This window comes from Halichoerus grypus, chromosome 4 (genome assembly GCF_964656455.1).
Source record: "Halichoerus grypus chromosome 4, mHalGry1.hap1.1, whole genome shotgun sequence".
NCBI classification, from domain to species: Eukaryota; Metazoa; Chordata; class Mammalia; order Carnivora; family Phocidae; genus Halichoerus; species Halichoerus grypus.
The window spans coordinates 88,950,983-88,966,421 of NC_135715.1; the positions used below are offsets into that span (position 1 = coordinate 88,950,983).

The 15,439-nt window shown below is 37.6% G+C and overlaps 1 protein-coding gene across 2 annotated transcripts in view; it reads right to left on the reverse strand.

Moving 5' to 3' along the window:
* CNTNAP5 (contactin associated protein family member 5) overlaps nt 1-15,439 on the reverse strand; it is a 791,720-nt gene that overhangs the window by 136,554 nt on the left and 639,727 nt on the right. For both annotated transcript variants that reach the window (XM_078070660.1, XM_078070661.1), the window contains exon 14: nt 14,202-14,358. In XM_078070660.1, the coding sequence (XP_077926786.1) occupies nt 14,202-14,358 (157 nt within the window). The remainder of the gene's footprint in view (nt 1-14,201; nt 14,359-15,439) is intronic.

The following is a 15,439-nucleotide window of genomic DNA, read 5'->3' on the forward strand; positions in this document are numbered from 1 at the left end:
CAATTTTATAACAAGAACACAAAGGAGCAGATTCATATTGGTTCTCTCTCTGTAGTCACAAAGAAATCAATAAAACACTCAACACACACTCAAAATCAATGTTACATTTCATTATCATTTACATATCATTTACAGCTCTGAGTTTAGAGACCAGAAAATAATATCCCAAATTCTTAACTGGGGAGGGATGGCAGGAGTAGTGTGATGTGATGCTTTAAGGACTTAGCTTCAGAAGCACACATATTTATTCTGGAATCCCAAGTCCCCAGTTCCTAGCTGTGTTAGGCTGGGCAAATCATTTTATTTCTGAGATTCCCCAGTATCCTCAATTTTAAAATGGAGATAAAGTCTATACCACAGAGTTATTGAGAGAATTAAATGAGATCATATAGTCACTTAGCATGGTGCCTGATCTATGGTAAATGCTCAAAAATGGTAGTGGCAACACTCATTTTAGTTCTTATCTTTGTCCCTGAAACCTCTGTGGTCTTAGGCAAGTCAATCCATCTTTTTATGCATCCAGTTATAATTCTATATTGGAGATCTCATACTACAAAGAACATTGTAGAAAATTAAATGTTAATATTTGGCCTCCAACTCATGAGATTTGGAGAAAAACGTATCAATTCATCTTGGTTATAAGTAAATGAAATAGTCGCCTACACACATTCCCTTCAGGTCAAGTAACCAAAAAGGTAAAGAAATACCTATCCATTTTCTGTTATTTGAGTACCTGTATTTAGAGGCCATTCAAAGGATCAGGAATAAGACTTTTGTTTCTGTTTGAAAGAACATCTATGAATGTTACAAAGACACAGAATAAAATTTGAGTCTTCATAATTCAATATCTTTTCAAGCAGAGAATTCAAAGCAAATTCCAAGTAGTCAAAGTCGACTAAAGACAAACCCATATGTAATCCTGAAGAAACTATATTGCTCTAGGATTTTGTTTCTCTCCGTTTTTATTTTCAAGGTGAAAAGGGTAGATTCTGAGGTCTGCCTGTCAATGCTGACCACCGTCTCCCTCACCCACTACAGCACTTTGTCTGCACCAATTTGATGTCCTGTCAAAGCGTTGGGATATACAAGTAGCACTCGAAGAATAAAAATCTCTTCCAAGGACCAGATTAAAAAAAATCATATTTAATTTGATCATGCAAGGCACAATACCAAAAATACATTTTTTAAATACAAACTCAAATTCCTACAGGGGCCAGATGAGTAATAAAAACAAGTGAAGCCAGCTTTGGTTTGGATAATAAATGGAACCTGATACATACCTTCATTGTCAGAGGGAGAGAGATGGGGGGAGGGAGAGAAAGAGAGAAAGAGAGAGGGAGAGAAGAAAACTGGTAGAAAATATTTTTTTTGGCTAAAGGAAACAGTGACATTCATTAGTAACAAGTAATAATGCTTTTCATGAATGTCAAACAAGTGGGTCACGTAAAACTTCCCAAATTTTAAATCTTGACAATGGATTTAAAATTCTAAAAAGAATAAAAAGAGTATGATGGGAGCCAACACTGCACAGGCCAATGAAACGCAGGTGAGGGTTGGGGTTGTGTTCAGCTTATGGACAAACTAGGCATCAAGGATACTTTACATATTTATTCATTCTCTTAAAGTCACAGCGAGAATAAAATTGGATTTAATTCAGTTTGTGAGTGACAAGTATGATTCAAACATTTCAGACATCAATGGGTAGAGTATTTGGAGGGGTGGATGATGGAGTTGATTTTAGAGTACAAGATGATATACAGTGATACAAATTAGGGTAGTACCCATTGATAAGCAGGGAGTCTACAGCCGTACATTTCTTTCTGCACATTAACTTGCTTTCCTTTCTCTTTTGTTTGAACTTGCCTTCTCAAGGGAAAACACTTTATAGACTTTGTCTTCCTTTGGAACAACATACAAGATTCTTCCTAAGGGTACAGGGTACTTACGTACTTTATAAGTGCAGAAATGGTTATGTTGTAGTGAAAAAGCTTTGTCCTTTGGACCAGACTATTATGGGTTGAATCCATGTGACTCAATGCACCAGTTTATAAATGTCGGTGAGGTCACTCTAGGCCTCAGTTTCCTTATCTCTAAAATGGGGATAATGATATCAGTTTGATATTGTATAAATCAAAGGAGATAATGTATATAAAACTATTAACACACTGACTAACACAAAATAGGCATTCGATAAATAGTTACTGAAATTCCCTGTAATGTTTGAAATAAAAATGTGAAATACAAAGAATTTTTAAAGGAAAAGTAAGAAAGGGAGCCTCACTGTGGACATGAATAAGGAGAGACCAGTCGCAGATGCCAGGCAGAGACTCCAGCTTATGGAGGTTCCAACGGTACAAGGCACAGGCATGTGTGGTCCTCAGGAAACACACATGAGCTAATAGAAAAACACATCAGAAGCAATGTGGTCTCCTCTTCCTTTATGTGCATCTTGGGATTTTACCAGGTTCAGGATTTCAGAGCAAAACAGGGGCTGCTGATTCCTTTAGTAAATCATTGGGGTAAATGTGGTGAAAAGTCACATGCTGATTTTTTTTTTTTTCATGAACCAATCAATTTTGGTTAACTGCTGCTCTGTAAACTTCTTTTAGCAGAGTCATTTGGGTCACTGAGCCTATTAAGAGAGATTCTTGTTTCCTTATTCTATGCTTATTTCTTTTAGTCACTTGAAAGTAAGAAACAAAACAAAACAAACAAAAAAAGACACATTATGCATAAGGTAGAAATTATGCAAAAACTGAAGACCCTAGCACCCTTTGAAGCCCCTGTGTGAATCTGAGTGGATGAGTCTCAAGACCCTCTGTGCACCCTTCCCTTGAGTGGGTGACATGATGCCCTCCACTTCCTGTGGCTGCAAGGGAGGAATGACTTGCAAGATGCCCATAAGCAAGTCTGCAAGTCTGAGGTACTGTGTTGATACTTGCCAGTAATTCTACCCTAGCTTTGGTTAAGGCAATTGTTTCCCTTTTGTCTTCCTTCTTAAGACCTCCTGATAAAAAAGACCTAGGGGATTAGATTAAAGGTTGGGTGTCACTTGATTGCCAAAAAAAGCAAATGCAAGCATCGACTGTGGTCACATAGACAAGTGCACACCAGGAGGTCATATCCATTCCTCTCTGCCCTACACTGACCAGACCATGTCTGGAGTCTTGTTTTCTGTTCCCAGCATAAGGAAGGTGAAGGGAAATATTTTGCAAATATTTTGGAAACTATAGTTCTTCAGTAAATATTTTAGAAATTTGAAACCATAGTTCTCTTCTCAAATAGATGTGAGAAAAACGAAATCAGGCCTTGGTATATGAATACAGCCAAAGGCTACCCAATATTACTTTATTATTAAGAAATTATCATGACCCTCAAGATTTTATGAGTATAAAGTTAATTAAAAAAATGCTACCACAGATGAAGATTTTTGGAGGCATGATTTGATTAACCTGCTCTGGATATGAATGAAAGTAGCATTCAGTAGGGCCAGAAAAGTTCTTACCAGAACTGTCTGCACTTTCCCTCTTATCTCCCGCTCTTCTTCTTCCTTGCCTCCTCAACTCCCACAATCGGCCTTCTCTCCTTTCACACCAAGGCAACTCCTCTCACAGAACTGCTAACTTCCATGGAATACGTCAGCCCCTAACTCATTCCACTCTGTGGCAGCATTTCAGTGTTGCCTTCCTCTCTGTTACACACACAATGAACACGGCTGCTGACTGAACACCTCCCTTGGATGTCAACAGTCACTTCTAAGTCACCTCTAAGGAATATGCCCCAACCCCCTCCACTTCTTGCTGCTCCCTTGCTTGTCTGGGTTACTCAGTTCTGTGAAGGATGAGGCCCCCTGCTCCCAGTGGCTGAAGCCATACATACACATGTCCTCCCTTCCTCTTTTTCTCACTCCTCCCTCATTCTTGACCCACCACTTCCACCAAGCTCACCTGCTTTATGTCATTCCATCCAGCTGCCTTATCCTCACCCTCCTGGCTTCACTTCTATTTTGAGGGAGCTCCAGGGTCTCTGCCTGGTCCTTGGCAATGGCTACTTACACTGGCTTCCTGCTGCCAATCTCACTACTGTCTTCCTACTCTGCTTCTCCTCCATAAGACTCCCAGTTTCATACTCTATTGCTTAAATGTGAACCATGATTCATACTGTATTGCTTAAAACCTTGTTAAGATAAGAGGTCTCTGTCTCTTCTAGGTATGGTCCAAATTCCAAAATGTTTAACATAGTAGAGTGGACAATAAAATGCTTATTAAAACCACAGTTGCCTTTTACAGAGAGGTCTTTCTGAAAAAAAAAAAAAAAAATGATGCAGGGGTTAGAGGTATTCCTCGAGTTTAGGGCTGCTATTCTTAGAACCTACTGCTGGCTCTGTGGCTCAGCTGAATGCTTCCTATCACTGAATGTGAGCGTGGGAGGTGCCTCTTGCCTTTCCTTGGCCGTATGAGCATAAAAATAGATTTTTACACATGATCTCATTTAATCCCCTGAACATCCCTGTGACAATGTTGTAATCAGCACCTGCTTTGTGCAGGAGAGGCAACAGAACTTGATAGAAGTGACTAACCTTCCCAGGGTGCATCATTTGCAAATGGAGGGGCCAGGATTTGAACAGCACACCTTTGCTATAACTGTGGTGCTTCTCTGGTCTCCTGGTCTCACTCCTACAGAGAGCAGCTCTCTCATATGGGGATGCTGGTCCTTCCCACAGTTGGTCTACATCTTCCCCAGGCAGTGCTGGAATAACAGCACCAGCCCTGAGTCCTTGAGCTGCCCTCACCGGTCTCGGGCTGACCATAACCTTTCCATTCATACAGGCTTTCTCCACACAAGATACAGTTCAATTGACTAGGTTTCAGTTTACTAATTTGCAATCATTTTTCAGCCCTGCATTCTCTGAGATTACACCTGGGTCACCTTGACAGGAGTTCTGGGAGCCCACAAACTCTTTGGTTACACATTTACAAGCAATCTCTTGATTTATTTCTACTGTGGGCAGACCCATCCATTACATGGCGATTTTCACTAGTGAACTTTCAGAGAGCAGCCCTGTTTTTGTTCTTTCATCATTTCATCTAGAATTAGATGGCTGAATGGTGGGCAGACCCATCCATTACATGGCGATTTTCACTAGTGAACTTTCAGAGAGCAGCCCTGTTTTTGTTCTTTCATCATTTCATCTAGAATTAGATGGCTGAATGATAACTTTGTTCTGTCTGGCTATTTAATTTTATTTATTTTATGATGTAGATGTATGTATTTTTTCCTTAGAAATTAGTTTAACTTCTATAAATCAATGTTGTCTCTTACTTTTTATTTAAGATACTGTAAAAATAGGGAAATTAATAAACATGATGACTAACAAATTTTTGAGAACCAAATTCATGGCACATCTGCTTGATGCACAAATTACTGCTAACTCAGCCAGTCCTTCCCAAATCCCCAGAGATATTCTTTTTCTTTTTTTTTTTTTTTTTTAATAAAAAGAAACCTGAAGGCCAGAGAAGCTAAATGATTTAGGCTGTATAGTTAATAATTCACAAATCCAGGATTTGATCATCTCATTACATAATAAAATGTTACTTAGAGATAAATTACATTTTACATCCAGAAAATGAGTGTTGCCAGAAAAAGTAGCTACAATTGTGTGCATTCTAAGTGTATTATGTGTATCAGTTCATGATATTTTCACTGAAAATCTATAAGGCAGATTTGCAAGGGAGATAGAACTATTTCCTCCCTTCTTCCTTGCCTCTCCTCTTAATCTTCGTCTCTTCCTCCTTCTTATTCTTAATGATGAAGACTCTGCACTTTGAAAAAAAAAGTGCAGAGAGGCTAGGATTTATCTGTAGTTAGCCAAGAGTGTCCCCCTGGACCTCAGAAGTGGTGCCAGGCATGGCAAAAATGACACTGGGGGTCTATCCCAGCTGTTTGCGCTTGGCTAAGGTTCCAGCAAGTTCTCAGCAAAAAGAGGTTATAACTGATGTCTTTCTATGTGGTCCTGTTTTGACTCTAGTGAGTTCTGCACATTCCTCCTCAGGTAGAGAGGATCATTTACCCCACAGAGTTAGGACATCCAGTTCTGAACTGATCCCTTTGTGGTCTATGTAATACCCTAAGTCCCTTTGGCAATTTGGCCACATCTATCAAAACAGAAAAATGGATAATTTAACAATTGTAAGTTGGAGATCTATGCAATAGAAATAATAATTTCCAAAGTGGAAAAAGGTATAAATCAAGACTCAAAAATGTTCATTGCAGCTTTTTTTCTAAGAGTGAAAAATCATTTACAAGGAAAATGTTTATCATAAAGGAATGGTAAAATAAGTTATGATACATCCATACTGTGGATACTTTGCAGCCATTAAAATGGACAGGATGCACTCATTTCATGCTTATTTAACAACGCCACATAAAAGCTCTCCAAGACATATTTTATGTGAAAAAAGTAAGTTGCGGAATAATATGTTTAATATGATCTCACATTTAGTAAATGTGGCGTATGCATAGGATGATATTTGTGTGTGGAAATGCCCTACATGCCCAACTATTATCGCTAGGTGTCATATTTTACATATGAGGTACAAGTAAGGATTCCAAGTGGTGGTGGGGAAGGAGATTCTACTTTTTTATTTAAATATTTCTGAAATATTTTAATTTTTATAGTAAGGATATAATAGAGTTTATTTATTTTATGAAAATGAACTCCTAAAGTTAAAAAAAAAAGCAAGAGAAATATTCCTCTTATGCTTTGTTAAATATAGAAACCTAAATTTGGTATCAGAACTGACAATTGTGAGCAAACTTGCAAGTAGATAAAAGAGGTAAGCAGCTCATGTAATTTGGATCTGAGTAAGAACTACTTTAGGTGAGTAATGCCATACACTTAGTGATAAGTAGGCAAATTAAAATAGAAGCCAAAGACTCATTGCATTTTTAAGTATAATATGTTGTCATACAATAATAGTACAAATCAAAATGTTATATAAAATGTACTATGTAAATGCAAATTCTTAGTCTTTTTTTTATTATTATGTTCAATTAGCCAACATATAGTACATCATTAGTTTTTGATGTAATTGTTCAACAATTCATTAGTTGCGTATAATACCCAGTGCTCATCACAACACGTGCCCTCCTTAATACCCATCACCTGGCTACCCCATACCCCTACCCCCTACTTTCTGTAACCCTTAGTTTGTTACCAGAGTCCAGAGTCTCTCATGGTTTGTCTCCCTCTTTGATTTCTTCCCATTCAGTTTCCCCTCCCTTCCCCTGTGGTCGTCTGCACTATTCCTTATGTTCCACATATGAGTCTCTAAAGGCAAGGGAAACAAAAGCAAAAATGAACTTTTGGGATTTCATCAAGATAAAAAACTTCCACACAGCATAAAGAAACAGGCAACAAAACTAAGAGGCAACACACGGACTGGGAGAAGACATTTGCAAATGACATTACAGATAAAGGGCTAGTATCCAAAATCTATAAAAAACTCATCAAACTCAACACTCAAAAAACAAATAATCCAGTCAAGAAATGGGCAGGAGACATGGACAGACACTTCTCCAAAGAAGACATACAAATGGCTAACAGACACATGAAAAAATGTTCAACATCACTAGCAAACTCTTAATCTTGATATTGACTTCGAGTTCTATTTCTGATACTCAGAATTTCGCAATTACCTAAGTAACGTGACACCACAGACAATTTAGACGTAGTATATTTGTAAAACTTGACAGAGAACTAATGTGATAGAAGTCTCAGTCTACATCTTTGTTTCTTAGAAACATTAAAAGGAGTATTTTATAGCTTTGTTTTGTTTTCTAGATGGTGGCATCACTGAATTTAAACAAATAAACAAACAAACAAACAAAAAAACAATCCTAAATGTTGTCTTTGGTAAAACTTTTTACTCCATGTAGACTTTTTTACTCCGTCTAGAGTATTTCCAACTATTTTACTCCATTTAGAATTCTATTAAATAATTATATGATATATTGGTTTTGAATTATCAACCTCTGATAAAAGTTCTTTTTACCCAATTTTGTATTGTTCTTTCTTTTCTTGTGTATATGATGACTTCTATTCTCTCCAATCTGATACACCACAAAACATTCTGTCTAAAAACAATTGGGAATGTACTCATGGGATACTTAGTGTAAACAAGCCAAAATCAAGTTGTCCCAGGACATACATTTTAAGTAAAAATATAATGAATGAAACAGCAGACTATAACTATCAAGTGAAGGGCATATTTGGCCAAGGAGAGAGGATCTGGAGAAAGGAAACCCTATGTATCCATTATCTCATTCATTCTCTCAGCAGTTAATGCATGAAGGACCTGCCATGTGCCATGCATACTTCTCTCTAACACAAGATGCAGGCCTTGATTATATTGCTGGATGCATGTAGAAATTCAGTGAGAGGAAAAATCCAGATAAAGCTTTCATACTTTCTGCCTGCTAGGAAAAAAACACTTCTAAAACTCAATAGGCAGTAGAATAGCTCATAAACAGTTTCATAAATAATAAAATTCAACCAGAAGAGATAATAAATAAATAAATAAATAAATAAATAATAAATAAGAGGTAGTGCCTTAGTGTGTTCTGAGGTTATCCTTTCCTTTCTCTCAGAATTCAGGATTCCTGCCCCATCTTAGGACACTACCAAGGATGAAGCACCCTCACTGCACAAAGTCTGGGAACCTCAGGGATGGAAGGTTGAAGAAAGGTCTGAGAAATCAAAGAACAGCCTATGTGAGGAAACCCTAAACCCCTTGGATGTATCCAGCATCTTCTCCCTAAAGGCAACTGTCTCATTAAATCTCATGGGAAAGGCCATGAAGGGTCTTTGTGAAGGTCAAGGTCCTGAGACTGGATAAGACATGTATTTACCAAAGACAAAAGTTGAAGGCAAATATATAAAAAGATAACTTTGGGGGTCACGTGGGTGTCTCAGTCGGTTAAGTGTCTGACTCTTGATTTCAGCTCAGGTCATGATCTTGGGGTCGTGTAATTGAGCACTGCATCTCATAGGGGGGCCATGCTCAGTGGGGAGTCTGCTTGAGATTCTCTCCCTTTGCCCTTCCCCCTGCTTGTGTGCTCTCCCTAAATAAATAAATAAATAAATAAATAAATAAATAAACCTTAAAAAAAAAAAAAAAAGATAACTTTGGAGCAGAGTGGCCATTGCTTTTTTTTTTTTTTTTCTTTTTAGAGTGGCCATTTCTAACTACTCCTTGAAAGCCAGAAGAAAAGTGAATGTGCAGTGGAAAGTTTAGGCTAAACTTTGGGTAATTGTTTCTTGTGAGGTTTTAAAGGTGGATAACAGCTAACAATGAAATAAAGATAAGTTAATCCAAGAATGACCATGGCCTGACCTACGAAAAGTAAAAATATGTCCAATAAAAGTCATTCAATTGTTCATTCATGGATTTGACACCATTTATTAAATAATTTCTCTGTGGTAGTCAAGTGGAATCAATGGCTAAAGAGTGGTTTGAAGCTTCAGGATTCCATATCCCAAAAAAAAAATAAAACCCTAAAAATATCTTGTATTTTTTTTAAGAAACAGAATAATAGGTTCCCTTTTTTCGGATGACCAGATGACCAGAATTTAAACCTTACATCATTTTCTCTTCCTATTTTTTACCATATTACTTTATATAAGGGTGTATTAAGGACAAGAGGCAAAGAACAAAGTTACTGAAAATCAAATAAAAATATCTGTACTTTCTTATGACTAAATTCTAAAAGATGTTCTACTGTTAAGCAATAGAGCTTAGTTTCAGTTCTACTTGGCTGTTTAGCTGAAAGAAGTCTTCATTAGGACCGCAGGCCACCACCAAGAGGCACACTTTGAAAGATTTCCTTGCCTCCTCCAACTTGCTGACAGAACCATCCTTTGGATCCATCTACCTAGATGACGGTTTCCCACCCTACAGAACCCCACGGCCCCTGTGCTGTCTCCAGCCTGGAGCTATCCCGTGTCATTTGCTATTCTCTGAAGTCTATCAGTCTGAAGTAATGGGATCATAAAACACCCAATTGGCAGTATTTCTATACATTGAACCATTAAGTTGAAGACAAGTTCCTTTGCAAGCAATCATTGACTATAAAACTGTTACTCATTTCAAGTTTTCTCATTTATTTATTTATTTTTTCTTTTTCTTCCTGTTTAGTTCTTTGGCTGGGACAGAACCCCTTGGAGATGTCAACTCAGTAGCATACCTGATTTCTAACGCCTACCTGACGCTTCCCTTTACTCTAAGAAAAAGTCACGCTTTGAGTGTTCATCAAATTCTTTTTTCCCCTCCATCCACCTCCATCTTCTGAGCTGACTCACTTCCCCTCACACCCACTCCGTAATCATTTTCCTCATTTACTTGGTCTCATTGAAATATATAGCAGCAATTTATTCAGTTACCGAGTTTGATTGAAACAGAATAAATTATTGTCAATTACCGGAGGCCAAGAGGATGGCTAAGCCTCTCTGAGAAGCCTGATCCAGAAAAAAGAAACCCCTGGGCTGCTGTGATGTGATTGGAGAAACCCTGGGAGAGGTCTCTTTGGCATCCTCACCCGCTGTCATAACTCAGAATCTCAACTTGGTCGCTCCTTTCATGTAGTCACCAAGAGCATCCTTGGAGTCAGCAGGATCCTACTCTGCCCCCTTAGTCACGTGACTTTTACTAAGCCACTTACCATGCCAGAGCCTCAGTTTCCTTTTCTGGGGAAAAGAGATGATAAAACCCACCTCAAGAGCTGGTAGGATGATGCTATGAGATGCAGTATATAAAATACCAAGAACACTTCAGTATATGTTAGGTAACATTTTTCAGCAACAATATTACCTAGGAGTTGTAATATATCAAACTGCTAGATGTTCTACCAGCCCAAATCAGTTTTCTGATCAATTTTACCAAGAGCAGAAACTTGAGGGAACTGTACAAAGTAAATATATTTGAGGTTTCTTAGGAGCACATAGAAACACCAGTGATATTAACAGGGGCATGCTGGACTGAAACAAAAATATGAAAATGTGTGGAATGCCAGCTTGACCACATGGAAGCTATGAATGTGCTTGGAAGAATGTTAAAAAAACATGACTATTTCACAATTGTGTAAGCTTTTGTACTTTTCCCTTCTACAGTAAATAATAGACTTGAATAGATAAGTAATAAATGCATTTCCACAAGGCTCTGCCGGGTTTCATGGTGGAATGGATATTCTGTGTTCACAGTCTTGTTACAGACAAAGGAATCTCACTGTTAGTTCACATACAAGGAGCTTCTTGATCTGGATTTGATCTTTCCTGCCTTCCTCTCCTGCAAATTCCCCACATGAAGATGGGGCAATAATCACACCAAATTGTCTTGGGAAAGTAGTGATTTCTATATTATTTCACATTTCCCTGTCTGAGCATATGGAGGTTCCACCTACCTATACTACACTAACTTTAGCTAACTTCTTCTGGTCCTTCAAAACCTGTCACTTATCCCAGCCCATATCCACCACAGCTTTGGGCACATCTATACTTATCTTTATTACCAAATTCATCACACAATACATTTATTGCTAACTAACTAGCTTTTTCTTTCTCACTGTTCTGTGAGTTCCTCAAGGGCAGAGACTATAATGCCCTTGACTTTCTCTGCACAGCAGACTGCTTGACTGGCAAAGACCAGGGACACAGTAAACAAGTGATACATGAGTAAATATCAGATGGACTAGTAAGTACAGTTGCTTCTATAACAAAGTATTTTCCAGATTCATGTATAACAGGCTGTGATGTCCTGAGACAAGTTAGTGAAATCCAGAAGAGTTAAATCAGTAATCTCAGCCTCTTCTCCTTCTCCTTCTCAGCCTCTTCTTCCATCCTTCGTAAGAATGACAGAAAGAACTCTCTGATTTCGCCTGAATTTTGCCTTGAGATGATCAACATGTTATTTTAGTCACAGTGAAGTAGGCATCTTTATGAAAGGAAGTTCAGATCATTTCTCTTGATCCTTGTTATGTGGGTTGTTGAACAAAATTTATATCTAAAATTAAATGTTGCTGCCCCTAATAGAGGTCACTTGCCACATAAAGTGGCAGATAATGGAGTTTTTCCCTGACTGTAAAAGAACTAGAAAGGATTATGAAATATGCAATAACCTCTATGTTGATAAAGGTATGATGGCGCCAGAGTTGACAGAAAGGAAATTTTGAAACACTCCTCTAAGTACAGCTTAGATGATGAAGTTAAGTCAACATATTAAGGGTTCAAAGCTTAGTGAACTAGTGAGTGGGTTAATGGAGGAAGAGGCTGGAATCTGAGTAAAAGATGGTCAGTGGAAAGTCCCAGAGAAGACAGTGTGGAAGCTCATCAACATGGTGGCTTCTTTTCCACTTTTAAGTAATGTGATGTCATTCTCCCCCACTGCCCCTAACTGCTCAATAAATTAAGCCCAGCCCTGGTTGGTTGTTCCCTAGGAAGAAAAGACACTGAGGCAGTGTTCAGTATGGAAATGGCCACACCACAGGAAATAAAACAGTGAGCAAAAATCAAGAATTCAGCCAAAAGGGAGTGAAGGTAATTAGGAGAAACACTTCCCCTTCCCTTTATATTCTACTGCCCCATATCGACTTCCCTGATTATACATAATGAAATAAAGGTGTTTCCATTAAGGTCTATACATCTATAAAGCATAGAGAAGAGGAATTAATGAATCACACACACAAAAAAGTGAACCTAATCTAAGCTGCAGATCATTTTAAATACATTTTCCTGGCAACAAAACCATTTAACTTCTCCATACATATTTCTCAAGCTTATAGGAACAAATTTGTGGTCACCCTTCCTCCTTAAAGGTCTTCTAAATTCATCTATTCAGCTAACTACCACTGAGTTTCTACAAGGAATAGATCTTGAGGGATATAATATTAAAAGAGACACCGTCCCCATCCAAAATATGAGTTATATTTGATTGCACTCCTCCATGATGTTATGAGAGAAAGCACTGCAGGGTAAAGTGAGGGCCCAAATAATGGAGAAGTCCAAACTACCTCCAGTCAACTTTGTCTGATTTTACCCATGTAAAATCAGGTAAGGCATCCAGGTAACTTGTCTTGGAGCCCAAGCAGCCCTACAACATTCTGAAGAGGTGGTCCATCTAGTAGAACCCAGTGGAGGCAAGTGTTTGCTCTTTTCCTCATTGAACTGAGTTTGACTCTACCTTAAATTTCATTCAAAACATCCCCTGCTGTTATCAATTTAAACAGTGAATAAAAAGTACCTAAAAGAAAATTCAAGTGGGTTGAGAGCAGCTTGACATAGGAATTTTGAATTATAATTGAGCAGAATTTCATGAAGCAAGCAAAATTACAAAGCCAAAACTGAAGAATGCCTTGAATTTAGTGAAAACAAAAGCAGGTTTGGAAATGTTCTGTGCATATTTTCATAATACAGTGAAAACCAGGCAGTTCACCTGGAGGACAAAGGGAAAGTAGATGTTATGGGTATGAGAACAAAAAACTAAGCTTTATCTTATGAAAGCAACTGTGAAGAGCAAGAATGACCCTGGTCCCAGCCATAACTGAGTTCAAGTTCTGGATCTGTCACCTAATACATGTGTATAACTTTGGGAAAATTATTTAACTTCTCTGTAAATTATATTCCTCAATCTTAAGATGCAAAAGTGGGAAAATTATAAGGAATTAATAAGTTTTTTTTGTGAAAACTAAGTAGATGTTCAATAAATATAAATTTTCTTTGCTATATTTTTAGTCCATGATAAGGTAGCCTGGTGACTGAAATATCAGTGGGAAAATGGGAGAATGAAGGTATGGTCTGTACGATGGCACATCCCTATCTCCCACACTCTCTCCCAGAACCTATAGTCCACACATTACAGAAACACCGACTAAGTCACAAAGCTTAATACTACATTTCATTCTATTGTACAAAATGGAATGTTCAGATATAAGGAGGCTTTGATGTGACAATGTGTTTTACGTTATAAACCTCAGTGATATCCCTAAAAGTACTAGAACTGGCAATTTTCAAAGTTAAAAACAATCACAATCATTAGGGAGACCTAGTTCATAACTGAATTTCTCATCCATGTCTTTTTCTCTTGGGGAAATTTTATGCATCAATTAATGGGCTTCCCCCACAACTGCAGAAAGATCAGGATCACCATTACCATTCATCCTTGTCAGCATCACAATTGCAGAAGTGTTGAATGTCCAGGCAACTCTCATCCAGGCCACATTCACACTGCTGAACCCCAGGCGGGGCACCTCCCCAGTAAGGGTGCCTTTCATTGGACCGCCCAATCCACCAGGTAAATGGTGTTCCATCTGAAAGACAAGATAGTTTGCAGAGGGTGTCAAAAGCTTACATGGAAATGTTTTGAAGAATAAATATATATTTACATGTATTACATATATATATATATACACATATATCTCTATATATGTAATATGTATATATACATACACATATCTGTATATATCCTCCCTCTCTCATTTCCTCTCTTCTTTTCTTTCTTCCTTTCTTTCGCCCTTCCTTTCTTTTTCTCTCCCTGTATATGGATCTATCTATATCTATAACTATATCTATATATACATATTTACGAATCTCTCTCTACCTATATATATCCATATACATATCTATATCTATGTATCTATACCTATACCCATATCTATAGACATATATAAATACAGACATAAACAACACTTTCATGAAAAATATTCACATAGTAGGACATGGATCAATCACAATGTTCAGAGGCAGGGTCACAAACTAAAATCAGACAGGTACCATAGTTAAGTAAATTGGGCCAGATTGCAGACCAAAGATTTTTAAGACACAGATACAAAAATTAATTTCATTGTAAAACAATCAAAGGAAAAACAACAGCATGAGGGCCAAGATTGCCCTGACATTAGTTCTCAGTTTCTGATAGACTCTGAGGACAAGTATTTCAAATTCAAAGATTTTAAGGAAAAAAAATGAAACCTGCTGAAGATCGGTACTACATGGGCCAAATACTTCCTTCTGAAGGTCATATTTAACCCATAAGAAGTTGGTATATAAACTCCAATTTCTGGTTTATGTAGTTGACAGAAAACTACTTTGGAGTCTTTGTCAATTTCTTTCTTCCCTTTTTTTTTTTTTTTGTTCAAAGCTTAGTTTAGTAAAATCAGTTGGAGTTTTCTTTTATGATTGAGAATATTTCAGTAGATTAAAGTTATTACTGAGAAGATGATAGTGTATCCAAGCAACGGGTTATAGGCAGAGTTGGAGGTATTATACATCATCAGTCTGCACGGAGTTAGGTCCAGGTCCCTTTGGAAATTGCTGTTTTGTTTCTGTTTGGCATACAACAGGCACTTAACATGTGATTATTTAAAAAAATGAAAGAAATGCTTATTAGGG